This window comes from Arvicola amphibius, chromosome 4, assembly GCF_903992535.2.
Source record: "Arvicola amphibius chromosome 4, mArvAmp1.2, whole genome shotgun sequence".
Taxonomy (NCBI): domain Eukaryota; kingdom Metazoa; phylum Chordata; class Mammalia; order Rodentia; family Cricetidae; genus Arvicola; species Arvicola amphibius.
Genome location: NC_052050.1, coordinates 104,641,885 through 104,656,554, shown reverse-complemented (window position 1 = coordinate 104,656,554; position 14,670 = coordinate 104,641,885). Strand labels below are relative to the sequence as shown.

Genomic DNA, 14,670 nt, shown 5'->3' with positions numbered 1-14,670 from the left:
TCCAAGAGGCATCTGGGCCTCCTCTTGGAATGGTTTGGAGGGTGGTGCTGAGTTGTAGGTGAATGGGCCAGGCCCCCCAGGGAGCCCCTGCACCAGCAGCTGCTTCCAGCCAGGCAGGAAACACCCCTTGCCCTCCTGGCCAGCTATCTACAGACCCAGCCACAAGCTGGGAGCCCAAGTCATGCCCAGCAACTCCGTGTGCCAGGCTTCCTATGCTGTAGCCACGACCAGCATGTGACCAAGGGAGGGTCAGAGCCCACTGTGAGGTTCCCTTAACTCATACACGCTGACAGCTGCCCCTATGGCACCGTGTACCTCTCGCCTCCTGCAGACACCAGCTGGAGGAGGTCAGTGCCAGGGCCACCTGCCTCCGGGAGAAGACAGTGTAGACGATTGTTACAGTTGTGTGTGGAGATGCAGGGCATGGTCACTGGAAAGTGACCAAGTGAGCCAGATGCTCCCAAAGGATTCCAGAAGTCAACTTCGAAATACAGAGAGCGTGACTTCAGGAGCCTTCAGAGCCTCATTTCTCTCCCTGCTCCTCCTCCCTCTTCCTCCTGCTTCTCCTGCTCCTCTTCTTCTTCCTGCCCGTCCTCCCTCCTCCGCCTCTTCTTCCCTCTTTCTCTTTTTCCATATTTCTTTTTGTTTGGTTTTTTTTTTTTTTTTTTTTTTTTTTGAGACAGTATCTCCCCATGTATCCCTGCCTGTCCTGGAACTCACTCTGTAGGCCAGGCTGGCCTCGAACTCGCAGAGATCTGCCTCCCTCTGCCACCCCAAGTTCAGGGGTTAAAGGTATGCTCAGCCACCACCTGGTTTTTATTTCTTACTTCTTTTTAGAGTTGAATAGTCGGTGGTGTATCTTGCCTGTTTCCTTTTTATTTTGTTCTCCTAATGAGACAGCCTCTCACTCCATAGCCCAGCCTGGCTGCAGTGGCCCTCAGCCTCCTGAGTGGCAGGAGTAGAGGTGTGCACCACCAGCCTGGCACTTGCTGCATGGAAGCTGCCTTTCAGACACATTCTAAATGGTCTTTGGCAACTGAGATGCGGGTCTGGAGCAAGCACCACCTGCCACACATGAGGCCCCTGCTTCTATCCCAGCACCATGAAGAGGAAGCTGCAGGAAATGCTGCTTGTTGTGTTAACTGGATGTGGAGGTCCCCGCCCATTGTCGCAGCATGTGGGAAACAGAGGCAGGCAGATCTCTGTGAACTCCAGACCATTCAGGGCTGCAGAGACCCTGTCTCAAAACAAGGGCCTGCAGAGACAGCTCAGCAGCTAAGCATATTGGCTGTTCTTCCAAAGGACTCAGGTTTGAATCCCAGAACCACATGGTGACTAGCACCTGTAACTCCAGCTCCAGAGGCTCTGACACCCTCTGCTGGCCTGCAGAGGAACTGCATGCACAAACACATAAAATAAATCTTGGGGGAAAAAAGCTATGTAATACCTGCACACAATGCAGCATCATATCCAGTGTCCTGTCAGCTGGATGTGTGAGGGTTCTGTACAGTGCTGCACTGTTGTATTGGGTGCTGGTCAGGGCTGCACTACACAGTCTCCGTGCCCTGCGGGTTCCCAGGGATCGCAGAGGATGGTAATACTTGCTACCTTATTCTGTTGCTACTCTGTTCTCTCTGAGGCAGGCTGACCTTTAACACCTGTCGTCCAGCCCTGGCCACTGAGGTGACAGGCCTGTGTTACCACACCAGTTTATGTGGTGCGGGGAGTAAAGCCAGGGCCTCTAGGGTGCCAGGGAGCTCAGCCACTCAGTTATGGCCCAGGTCGACTTCTGTTTTAAGAGTGAGTGTTTCTGAGTGAGGGTCTCACTCTGTAGACCAGGCTGGCCTCTGCCTCCCAAGTGCTGGGATCAGAGGCGTGTGCCACCATGCCTGGCTTTGATGGGGAGAGCAAGTGTGGCTCAGGTGGAGGTCAGAGGTCGTCTTGAGCAGATCTCTTCCACCACGTGGGTGCCAGGGCCAACACCTAGGTCGTCAGGCTCAATGACCTAGCACTCATACTTTCTGCACTCTCTTGCTGGCCCGATTTTTTTCAAACGTGGTTTCTCACTGTGCTCCGCATGCAGACCTCACGTTCCTGGGCTCAAGCAATCCTTCCATCTTTGCTGTGGCTGGGACCATACTTGCCATCCCTGGCTAACACTTTCAGCTAAAGCAAACCAAGCTGGGATGGGGCAGTTGGGTGCTTGGTGCTTACTTAGCGTGTACATAATCTGGATCCCTTTCTCAGCTCCGTGTAAAACTGCGCTGGAGAAACGGACTGTCTTCCCGAGCACCCAGGACTCCCATCTGCAACTCCAACTGCTGGGGCTCTGGTGCCCTCTTCTGTCCTCCGTGGACACCAGCACTCACGTGGTACACAGGGATTCACGCCGGCAGACTACCCATACACAGAAACATAAATAAATCTTTAAAAATATCACAATCCTTTAAATAGAAAAAAGCTGGGCTGCAGAACAATTAATAAAAATCTAGAGACAGGTATTGGGGTTCACCTGAAGGTCAGAAAAAGCAAAACAGCCAGCCACTGGCTCTTACCTCTACCTCAGTCCAAAATGGATTCTTGCCTCCAGGAATCTCAGAATGAAACTGAGAGCTGTCTCCTCCTGTTTTATGTTCCTCTCTAGGGCTGGGAGTAAAGGTGTGCACCAGTACCACCTGGTTTCTATGGTAAACTAGCGTGGTTACTGGGATTAAAAGTGTGTGTCACCACTGCCCGGTCTGTAAGGCTGATCCCTGTGGCTGATTTACTCTCTGAACTTAAGGCAAACTATTTATTCAAATACAAATGAAATATCACTTTTTTGAAAAAACTCCCTTTTTTGTCTAATATTTTAAAAAAGAGAAGGCTATAACTATTGTACGAAAAACTATATATGTTATATAAGTACAATGACAATATACAATATATACAGGCAATAAATACATCAATAATGTCTAGTCCATTTGCATTTGACAAATTCAGAGAAAATAGTCCATGGCTATCCTAACTCAATGAGTCCAAAGTCTTGTACCTAATTTACTTTCTATCATAACTTTGTTTCTGCATCTGGTAAACTATAACTATAGCTTTCTGATCTTAAACCCCCTCGGAGACCCAAGAAGGAAATAATATTAACTGAGTAAGCAGGAAGTGTGAGCAAGCGACTTCCAAAAGATGTGGAAATGACAGAAACAGCTGACTGCAAGGACAGTCACGCTGGTTCCTCTAAGGAGTTGGGGCTTCCATCTTAGGCCCATAGGCCCAACACTGGGCATGGAAAGCTGGGTGGCAACATCTTTGGAAAATCATGGTAAAACACGTGACCCACAAGGTGTCAGACACAGCAGCACATCCGTGATACCAGCACACCGCACTGAGATAGGGTGGGTGTCCCGGTGCACACAGCTGGTGGGATGACCCACACAGGCTGCCCAAGGGGCAGGTCCTGGACCCTGTAGGGACCAAGGCTGTATCTAACATGGATAGATCAGACTGAGCCTGTGTTACCATCCCTCTGTCCCCAAGGCTGTATCTAACATGGATAGATCAGACTGAGCTGTGTTACCATCCCTCTGTCCCCAAGGCTGTGTCTAACATGGATAGATCAGACTGAGCTGTGTTCCCATCCCTCTGTCCCCAGGACCAACTCTGACTCCGCCTTGCACCAGAGCACAATGGCACCCACCCAGGTAGAGTCCTTCACAGGCGGGTCTCAGGACGCACAGCAGAAAAGAGGTATGTCATCTCATGAGGTCACCAGACTGTGGTGGACTAATATTTAGAGAAGGATTCAGAGTAGGATGAATGCCTTCAGAAAATCTTGCCCAGGCAGGGCTACTGGAGTTGGTGTTGAAGAATGCACAGGTGTTTTATAGGTAGAGCCAGGCCTGGGTGATGAGCACTGGCTGTATTCTGAGCTAGACTGGGGCTGGGCCACAGGCCTGTGACTGACCGAACTGTAGGAAGTTGGCAGGAACATGCAGAGAAGCCAGGCGGTGGTGGCGCACACCTTTAATCCCAACACTTGGGAGGCAGAGGTAGGTGGATCTCTGTGAGTTCAAGGCCAGCCTGGTCTACAGAAACAGTTCCAGGACAGGCTCCAAAACTACACAGAGAAACCCTGTAGCTCCGTGTGAGAGAAGGGCCATCGACTCCCCAGGTTGGGGTGAGCTTCCTTGCCTGCTGCCATACACACAACTCTTTAGGCTGTTCCCCAAGTCCTGGGCCCCCATACAACTCTTGTGTTGAAGACCAGTTGTCTTAAAGAGATAGGGTCTGGGCTCTGTGAGGCTAGGTGTAGCAAACCTCAGACACTGAAACCATTTGAGTCCCAGGTGCCAGAGGAGGCCTGTGTGTGGCAGCTCCCAGGCTCCCAGGGAGCCTCTGTTGAATAAAGTACTCTGTTGAATAACGTACTGGCGGGTCACCCAAGGCTACAAGCTGAAGACTCTGCAGTGCAGGGAGCGCCGAGGTTGGGCAGAACAGTCCAGGCTGTACTGAGACCTGTGGGTCCTTACACAGGGCTTCCTTGTGTAAGAGACCTTCCATGAAGGTCTCCTGCCTTCTCAGGAGCCTCAGTGAGCTTCTATGCACAGAATCCAACTTCCCTTGATGTGGGAAGACCCATGTCTTGCACTCCGAGAGGGACCAAGGCAGTACAAGCTGTAGGTTACCCCTGACTATCTCCCCTCCACACACACACCTGCTTTCCATGACATTCTTTCCCAAATGCCATTTCTTCTTTGGTCCTGCAAGTCACGAGGGAAAACGTGAGTCCAGCAAAAGGCAGAAAACAGCACAGTGTAACCACAGAGTGTTTGCTGAGTGTTGCAGGGCCCTGGGTCTATCCCCAGCACTGCAAAACAGAACGGTATGACACTTTCACCATGACTGAGGCAGCCTTCAGGCAAAGCAAGTACTGTCCATCCACCTCACCCTCAGACCCCATCAGCCCCCTCGAAGCGCTCCGGTCTCACCCACTGGCCAGCCTGAGGTCTCCTCTGACATCTCGCTCGCTGCCCCCTCTGGGCAGATTGGTTAAATCGCAGGTAGCATCAGCAACAGGGTCAGAACCTCCTCACCAGTGTGGGGAACCCAAGTGTGGCTTAGCTACTGGGGACTTCAGTGTTGACGTGGAGGCAGGAAAGGTGAGCCTCAGCTTGTCCGCTGGCCTTTGCAGTCAGGGTGTGCAGGGCTTTCTTGTTGACCATGCCCTCTTTCACTGCTTCAGTTGGACCCTGAGTCTGCTGTCAGGGCTGTGCACTCAGGAAGGCCCTGAGGTCTCGGCTCTGTAGGCTTCCTGACCCTTCTCTCCCCCACATCCAGTCTTACTGCTCACTGTCCCAGGCATGGAGGAGACCCGGTCTGAGACGGACAAGACCCTTTCTAAGCAGTCGTGGGACTCAAAGAAGGTAAGAGCCGCAGGGTGGGCCAGCCTTTTCTCCAACCCAGCCTAGAAACAAGTGACTGGGTGGCTTGTTGAAGTGGCTCCATCTTCCCCAAAGTGGGACCCTTGTTCAGCTTGACTGGCACCAGGCATTGACATTAACAGCAGGCCTGTCAGACTGCCTAGAAACAGCTCAAACATTAACATCCATGACTAGTCACAGTGATGAAGAGGACAGACACTCGTCCCAGCCGAGACCTCAGCACATGTGACCAGGCCCAGACAGGAGCCATAGAGCAAGGCCTTGCTTCAGAATGCAAAGCAGAAGCAGGACTGGTGAGGGCCCTTGGGGGTGTTTGCCGCCAACCCTAGGATCTATATGGTAGAAGGAAAGGACCAACTCCCTCAAGTTGACCTCTGACCTCCACGTGCCTATAATGGCACAGGCGTACCCAGACCACCCCATACACACATGCACACACAAATAAATACTAAATGTTAAAAAGGAAAAGGTGCAACTCAACAGTTCTTGCAGAGGACCCAGGTTTTGTTCCCAGCACCCAGAGGGGGACTTAGAACCATCTGTGTTGAGGTCCAAGGAACCATTGCCGTCTTCTGGCTCCATGCGCACCAGGCACACACCTGGTGCACATTCATACTTGCAGGCAAAATATGCATTAAAAAAATAAATAAATCTTTTTCTTTCAAAATAAAAGGGAAGCTGGGGATGTGATTCAGGAGTAGCGTGCTTGCCTGGCATGTATGGATTCCATTCCCAACACGGAAGAAAGAAAGAATCTGAACGGTGTGGCATTGCACATTTTTAATCCCAACAGGGAAGCAGAAGCAGGTGGATCTCTGTGAGTTCGAGGCCAGCCTAGTCTACAGTTTCAGGAGAGCCAAAACCAAAATAAACAAAAAGAAAAGAATTTCTGATCATCTAAACTCTTAGCTCAGTTCAGAAGTAGGGTGGATGTGGCCTGTCACGCAGCTGATCTTTGTGTGGCTCACTTCATCTCAGTACCTGAGGTTGAGGCAGGAGGAGTAGGAGTTTGCAACCAGCCTGGGCTCCATGACAGTGTGCCGAAATAAAAATATAAGAGAAGAATGAATATATGTTCAGAGACCTGGGGGCATCATCATATAGCTAAGAAAGCCGTTAGGGTCTCTGAGACCATGGGACATGTCTTTTTTATTATTACATTTTTTAAACTGTATTGTGTATGTGACTATGTATGTGTGTGTATGCACAAGCATGTGCTTGTGTGTGTATACCCTGGCATGTGCATGGAGGAAAGAACAACTTTAGGAGTTGGGTATCTCCTGCAATGTGGGTCCTGGGAATTGAACTCAGACCATCAGCCTATGTGGCAAGCTCCTTTACTGGCTGAACCATATTACTGGCCCAGAAAGCTTTTCTAAGACTTCTCCAGCTGCTGCCTGCATGCCCTTCATCCCTCTGGTCTGCACCCAGCCTTCAGCACTGGCCCCTAGAGGGCCACAGGTAGCCAGGAGTCCCCAGTGCCACAGCCTCGAGCTCTGCTGTGACCAGAGCAGCTCCAGGATCTTTACGTCTCCTGACTCTGCCGTGGGCTCCTCAGAGGCCCCCGTATCGTCACATGGTTGCTGGTCCTGGGCAGGGGAAGCAGGGAAGGGCACAGCACTGGGCTCAGCACACAGGCAGCTGTGCCTGCCACGCGCCGTCTGCTCTACTCTCTTTCAGACGGGTTCCAGGCCCAAGTCCTGCGAGGTTCCTGGGATCAAGTAAGTGTGGCCCCCCACCCTTCAGTTCCCAGGGCTTCTCCATCTCCAAGTCTGTACCTGCCACCAGTGGGCACCCAGGAGGTCCTGGCCTGTCACTTGCTTGCAAACATGTCCCCTATTCCTGTGGACAGCTCTCCTTCCAGCCTGGGGTCCTGTCATGTTCACTGCTCACCAATGGGTGATTTTTTTTTTTTAATCCACTGATCCCCTCAGTCCCCTCCTGTCCCACTGCAGTTGTCCTGGGGTGGCATGGCTGGCCAGTTAGTCACGGTCCCAGACCTCACGTCCTGTCCCCATCTGCCTCCCCAGCATCTTCCCATCTGCAGAGCAGGAGAGCACAGCATCCCTGATCCCCGCTACCCACAACACAGGGGGCTCCCTCCCTGACCTCACCAACACCCATTTTCCCTCCCCACTCCCGACGCCGCTGGATCCCGAGGAGCCCCCGTTCCCTGCTCTCACCAGCTCTAGCAGCACCGGCAGCCTTGCACATCTGGGCCTCAGCAGCACTGGTCAGGGTAAGGCTCCCATGCTGTCCGCATCCCGCAGTAGCATGCATTGGAGTGAGGAGTTCATGGGACTGTCTAGGTGACACACCCGTACCCAGAGCCCCATAGGGCATGGCAAAGGCCCTGGGGTGGGAAGGTGAGCATTGCCTCTAGGAATCAAGCAATGACTTCAGGGCAGTGCTGTGCAGTGCTCAGCTTCGGGGACAGTCTGGGAGCCAGCAGGGGGCCCTACAGCCTTTGATTTCATTTGCTAGTGACACTGGCTTGTCCCTTCCAAGCTCACCCTTTTTTTTTTAATTAAAAAAATATTTTATGTGAATGGGTGTTTTGCCCACATGTATGACTGTGCACCATGTGTGCACAGTACTTTTGAGGACAGAAGAGGGTGCTGGATCCTTGGATCTGGAGTTACAGGTGGTTGTGAGCCACCATGTGCATCCTGGGAGCTGACCCTGGATCCTCCAAAGGAACAGCCAGTGCTCTGACCTCTGGGAGTTGCTCCGGCCACCCTCACATTTCAAGAGCTCTTCCCCTTGGCCTGTTCCAGACTCCAGCTCCTCAGTGCCCATCCCACTGGCTCCCTGTTGGACCCACCACTGCTTCTCCCGACTACTGTGGCTGCACCCTCTTTATTTTTATCACCTACTCACTAAGGGTCAGCCCCACCATGAGACTGACCCTACTCAGCTCCTTCTCCTCCCACCTTGTCCCTACCCCACCCCATGAAAGCTGAGCCCCATGCCCGTACTTCTGACCATCTCTCAGCCCCGACCTTACAGCTAGTTGCACCTGCTCACTACAGGACCTTTGCCTGGGTACCATCACTCTCCTGATGACTCACTGCCCCAGCTGGTACTTTCCACTCTGCTTCAGCCTCCCTTGGTGTGGGCCTGTGTCCCCCCCCCCCAGCTGTGAGGGCTTTGGGCTGTAACATGGTTAGGACAGATGGCAAGACACATGAAGGGTGGGGTGCACAGGTGGCCTCTCTCTGGAGCTGCTCTCCAAACCTAAGGTTGAGGGCTGCCAAGGAGCCCTGTGACCCCTGAGGCAGGATTGATAGGGATTTGAGAGCAGGGACCTTTGTGCTTGTTGCTAATGTCGGCACACAGGTCAGGCAGTGCCGGTATTGTGTGGCTGGGCGTGTTTTTTCCTGAGATTGAAGGTGAGGGTCTTGTGGATACTTGATGCTGGGGCTGAAGCCTGGGACCTTGTGTCAGCTCCGCAGATGCTAACGACAGATCTGGGCCACCCACGCCACCACCGGGCCTTTTCCTAGGCTTCCGGGGTCTCGAGAACAGGACCCTCAGTGTCGGCTGTGAGGCCCACGGCACAGGGAGGGCCGCTATGCTCTTCCCCCTCACCTCCTGCTCCAGGGCTCCACCAGCTGCTTCCATGACAGTGTAAACAAGCACAGGGAAATGGCTATGTGACATTGTTGCTGGCCCACTGGGTTGGCCAACCCTACCCCAGTAATATGTGCCATGTGTGGTTGCGAGCCAGCCTCTCCCCTTCACAAGGACTTTGTTTTCTGGGCACTTTTAGATTGAGCCAGACCCTGGCACACAGACAGTCCCCACCTTGTCTGCAGACCAGTACACAGCGGAGGCTGACCCAATGTCCTCTGCTGGCTATACTGTAGAGGCCTGCAGGGCCCCACCAGCAGGGCTTGCATGCCAGGGCCAGGCCACTGCCACCTGGCCAGCCTGCCCTCCCTTCCCTTCCAGCTGGCTGTGCTCCAGGTGATCCAGGCTGGGAAGAGGAACCTGCCAGCAGGGTGCCCATGTGGTTTGCCCGCCCATCTGGCCTCTCTGGGTATAGTGCTTAGGCAAGGATTAAAAATGCCCTTGTGTTCATGACCAGGCCAGGGCTAAACACACCAGCTGACAGTGTGATTTCTGTAGCCCGCAGTGTGTGTGTGAGTGTATGTGTATATGTGTGTGCATGTGCACACAGGTGTGTGCACTCATGTTTATTACTTTGAATTCATTTTTTAAGATCCAGCCGGGGGGGGCAGGTATGATGAAATACGTCTTTAATTCCAGCACTGGGGAGACAGAGGCAGGTGGATCTCTGTGAATTCAAGGCCAGCCTGGGCTACATAGGGAGTCCTAGGCCAGGCAGGGCTGTACACTGAGAACCTGTCTCAGAGTAAATAAATAAAAAATTTAAAAAAAAGATAAAGCCAGGGCTAGAGAGATGGCTCAGGAGTTAAGAGCACTGGCTGTTCTTCCAGAGGACCCAGGTTCAATTCCCAGTACCCAAATGGTAGCTCAGAACTGTCTGTGACTTCCTGCTTCCTTTTGAAAAACACCAACAACGCACATAAAATAAAAATAAAAAAATAAAAAAGATGTTTAAAAAAAGATAAAGCCTTGGGGATGGTGAGATAGGTAAAGGCAGATGAACCCAGCCTGAAGACCTGTGTACAGTCCCTTTCAGTCCCCACAGCCACCTACACGCACATACACATGCCCCACACACAAGCAGCATTTTAAAAAATGGGATGGGGGAGTTGAGACTTGCTGGGATTAAAGGCGTGCACCACCACCTCCCGGCCTGTTGTGGTTTTTTGGAGATAGGTGTCCTGTAGCCCAGACTGGGCTGGAGCTTGCAGTATACTCGGGCATGTCCTTAAAGCCCTAATCCTCCTGCCTCCATCTCCCAAGTGTGGGGTGCAGGCATTCCCCACTCTGTCTGGTGTCTATGGCACTAGGGATTAAAGCAGAGCCTTGTGCGTTCTAGGCAAGCCGTCTGCCAGCTGAGCTGCGGCTCCTCTTAGCAGTCAAGTCCCAGCCTTCCACATCTACTTTTTTTAAAAAATTATTTTTAGGTTTTTTATGTGAGTGTTTTCCCTGTCTGCATGTCTCTGTACCACAAGTGACTGGTGCTCTTGGAGGTCAGAGGAGGCCGTAGGGTCCCGTGGGACTGGACTGACAGGTGTTTGTGAGCCTGTATGGGTGCTCCCTGCAAGAGCAGCCAGTGTACTGAGCCATCTCTTCTCACAGAGCTCCTGCCTCCGGCCCAGCATGTGCTCCGATCTGACACTGGAGGGGCTGTCACTCAGAATAAGGCAGCAGCCTAGAGCCCTGGCCTCCCAGACAGCACCCAGTTCTGCCACCCCCCCACCCCAGTGCTGGGTAGAAGCACTGACCCCTGGGGTCTGAGGGAAAGGTGCCCACAAGCACCTGTCCAGGGCAGAAAGGCCTTTTGTCCTTTCATGTCTCCTTGGATGCTGCTGTGCTCCCACCACCCGACTTAAGGAGCAGGGTGGATCAGGTGCCAGGGTAGGTAGGCCCTGACCTCACTGCTCTAATGGTGCCTAGTCCTCCCTGTGCTGGAACCCTCACTGGGACCTCACAGTGACCGCCTGAGGGCGCTGTTAACATCTGCTGGAACGTGAAGGAGGGAGGTGTCAAGTGCTGGCCCTCAGGGTTCCCCTGTCCTCAAAGGGGCCTGTGGATGAGAAGCAGGCCCCCCACTCTGCCCTGTGCCCTTGATCTCACCCAGGTCCCTCATCGCCTCAGAATTCAGGGATCAGAGCCTTCAGGGCGGGAGGGGGTGACGAAGGGGCTGAGAGGCCTGCAGAAGCCCTGGCAGGTGCGGGCATGTCACTCCAGGGCAGGGCTGGGGCAGAGTGAGGAGTCTGGTTTCAGTTCAAGCAGCCTTGGTAAGGGGTGTGGGGAGCTCCATCATCCTGAAGGTGTCAGAGGATGTGGATGAAGGCTGCTAGGTTGTTAAGAGGTGCCTTAGCAGGAAAGAACATGCCTGGAAGGGCCCTGGCATTATAGAAACCCTAAGGATGGAATTGCCAAATTTGAGCAAAGCCAAAAAGGTAGATGGGTTGTAGTGACACAGGCCTGAGAGACGGGCAGGAGGATTGCTCTGAGGTCAGAGCTAGCCTGGACTACCTAGTGAGTTCCAGGATAGCCTTGTATTAAGCAGTAGTAGCTTGAAGCTCAGTTGACAGAGTGCTGTCTCCCATGCACAAAGCCCCGGTCTAGTCCCTGTGACAATGAAAACAGCATCTCAGGAATTCAAGGCCATTCTCACTACACAGCCAGCTTGAGACCAGCCTGAGCTACACAAAACCGTCTCTCAAAAGAAAAAAAATGAAAATATACAGACATACATCTGGGGAAAACATTCACACATTAAATAAATAAATAAATCTTAATAAATGTAGGGAAGGACATCTTTTTTAATATTTATTTATTATGTATACAATATTCTGCCTGTGTATATGCCTGCAGTCCAGAAGAGGGCACCAGACTCCATTACAGATGGTTGTGAGCCACCATTTGATTGCTGGGAATTGAACTCAGGACCTTTGGAAGAGCAGGCAATGCTCTTAACCACTGAACCATCTCTCCAGCCCAGGACATTATCTTCTAAAGCCAGGACATAACCCCTGTCCCTGTCACTAGAGGTTGACAGGGCTCTGATGGACAGCACTCCCAGGGATAATGTCCAAGATCCCAAGAGAGGTTCTGATTGGTTACATGGGGCTAGTGCTGATTGGCTGGGGCTGGGGCATACGCCTCTTTTCAGCTGCTGAAGTCGAGGAGAAGAAAGTAGGCTGCTGGCCTGGGGGACCCAGGGTGGTCCCTGATGGGACGACCTTCCCCAGAGGCCCATCCTGGTATCACCTCAAGCAGGCCCACTTACTTTTCTCTGACAGCTGGGCTGTGCCCATGTGACCGCCTCTCCTTAGCGCCCTTCTTCCTTTGTAGGTGTGAGCACCCCCAGCTCTTCTCCACAGCACCGGCCAGCAGTCATCAGCCCGCTGTCCCTGAGCACAGAAGCCAGGCGGCAGCAGGCCCAGCAGGTGTCACCCACCCTGTCCCCGCTGTCACCCATCACTCAGGTGCGAGGGCGAGGTGGGTGGGGAAGATGAGAATGCCCAGCTCCTCCCTTACCCCTGGTCTGTAGGATCTGGATCATGGTTCTGTTGTTACCAGTTTGTTTGTTTATTTATATATTTGTGTGTGTGCATGTGCGTGCGTGTGCGCGTGTGTGTGTGTGTGCGCGTGTGTGTGCGCGTGTGTGTGCGTGTGTGTGTGCGCGTGTGTGTGCGTGTGTGTGTGTGTGCGCGTGTGTGTGCGTGTGTGTGTGTGTGCGCGTGTGTGTGTGTGTGTGTGTGTGTGTGTGTGTGTGTGTGTGTGTGTGTGTGATGTGCATGCAGGTTCCCTGGATTGGAATTAGAGGCGACTGTGAGCTGGCATGTGGGTTTGAGACCCAAACACAGGTTTTCTACAAAAGCAGCCAGCACTCGAGTCCCACGTCAGCAGTTTGTGCTGCTCATCAACAGAACTTCAGGCAGAAACTGTACAAACCATTGAGTTTTTTTGTTGGTTGGTTTTGCTTTTTTGAGACAGGCTCTCACTGTATATATACTGTCCTGGAACTCACTCTGTAGACCAGTCTGGCCTCAAACTTAAGAGAGCTCCACTTGCCTCTACCTCCTGAGTGCTGGGATTAAAGGTGTGCACCACCACAGCTAGCCACAATTCAGTATTTATTTTGGAGTATTTTTGTTTGTTTTTGAAACAAGGTTCATGTAACCTGAGAGACTGAGAATGACCTTGCAATAATCATCTCTGTTCCCATCTCCTCTGTCACCGCACTTGGAGTGGTGTGAGGGCCATCAGCAGGCATCTGGGTCACTGGGCAGAAAAGCAGCTTAGGCTGGCTCCATACTTAGAGTCATCCCCCTGCCTCGGCTCCTGAGTGCTGGATGGCAAGTGTGCACCCCTGCCCAGGGCCTCTCTGTTCGTCGTGTCCTTGCTCTAGGGAGAGCAGACTGTTGGGATAAGACCCATAGAGTTCCCTCCTTGCCGCTGCCGGCACCGAGGACCCAGCGTCTTACCCTTGTCTTCTGCTGCAGGCCCTGGCCATGGACACCCTGTCCCTGGAGCAACAGCTGCCCTATGCCTTCTTCACCCAGGCTGGTTCTCAGCAGCCTCCCCCACAGCCCCAGCCACCACCTCCTCCTCCGCCTGTGTCGCAACAGCAGCCACCACCCCCACAGGTGTCTGTGGGCCTCCCCCAGGGTGGCCCACTGCTGCCCAGTGCCAGCCTGACAAGAGGGCCCCAGCTGCCACCGCTCTCAGTCTCTGTCCCATCCACTCTCCCCCAGTCTCCTGCAGAGAACCCCGGCCAGTCACCTATGGGGATCGACGCCACCTCGGTAAGCCTGAGAGGGGGTCCCTGGGCACTCAGAGGGTGAGCCTGAGAGGGGGTCCCTGGGCACTCAGAGGGTGAGCCTGAGAGGGGTCCCTGGGCACTCAGAGGGTGAGCCTGAGAGGGGTCCCTGGGCACTCAGTGGGACTCACTGCTTGCATTGTCCAGGCTGAGAAGTTACAGTGTATAGCTGGAAAACGGAGATACAAACAGTCACTGATTCCAGACCCCACTCACAACTGCCCTCTTGTGTGGCAAGTCAAGGGGACTGGGTTGCACTGAGAGGCCCCGGCAGGAGGGAGATCATGGGCTCCAAATTCAGGTTAAAGAGACAGGTGCTAAGCTGGACCCCTTTAACCCCTGACTTCTGTTCCTTGATGAATATGGGGGTGATGGGTCCCTCTGTTCGGCCACATGGGAGGACCCACTTGGGAACACTGAGCTTTTCCCATTTTCCACTTCAGTCCTGGCTGCTAACCTGAGTGTGGTGTTCAGGTGACCCAGCAAGTAGGAGGCCGTGCCACCAAGTGGCTCTGAGCCTCACAGGGAACCTGCAGAGGGGGCCCAGGTGGAAGTATCCATTCAGGACTGGGGGTGGCACCGTGTTCCAGCCAGACAAGGAAAACCAGCAGAGCTTGGCCCCCACCCCAGGGACTTCTGGTCTCCAGGGACAGTGGACCTGAGTGGCCTCGCAGCTCATGGGGTTCTCCATATCATCCAAGCTGGTCTCACCGCGTGACTATCCTGCTGATTTGAGTGCCCTTCCTCTACACCCATCTGGGCTTGACTCTCCCCAGCCTGCTTACACAGGCCACTAAATGCTCTGGGGAG

The 14,670-nt window shown here is 53.3% G+C and overlaps 1 protein-coding gene across 3 annotated transcripts in view; it reads left to right on the top strand.

The window, feature by feature from the left end:
* Positions 1-14,670, top strand: part of Crtc1 (CREB regulated transcription coactivator 1) — a 51,890-nt gene that overhangs the window by 31,681 nt on the left and 5,539 nt on the right. For all 3 annotated transcript variants that reach the window (XR_006020799.1, XM_038327101.1, XM_038327102.1), the window contains exons 4-10: positions 286-347; positions 3,641-3,735; positions 5,326-5,411; positions 7,110-7,150; positions 7,460-7,668; positions 12,390-12,523; positions 13,544-13,846. Coding sequence is in view for 2 of the 3 variants with exons in the window: in XM_038327101.1 (XP_038183029.1) it covers positions 286-347; positions 3,641-3,735; positions 5,326-5,411; positions 7,110-7,150; positions 7,460-7,668; positions 12,390-12,523; positions 13,544-13,846 (930 nt within the window). In the remaining variant the exon portion in view is untranslated. The remainder of the gene's footprint in view (positions 1-285; positions 348-3,640; positions 3,736-5,325; positions 5,412-7,109; positions 7,151-7,459; positions 7,669-12,389; positions 12,524-13,543; positions 13,847-14,670) is intronic.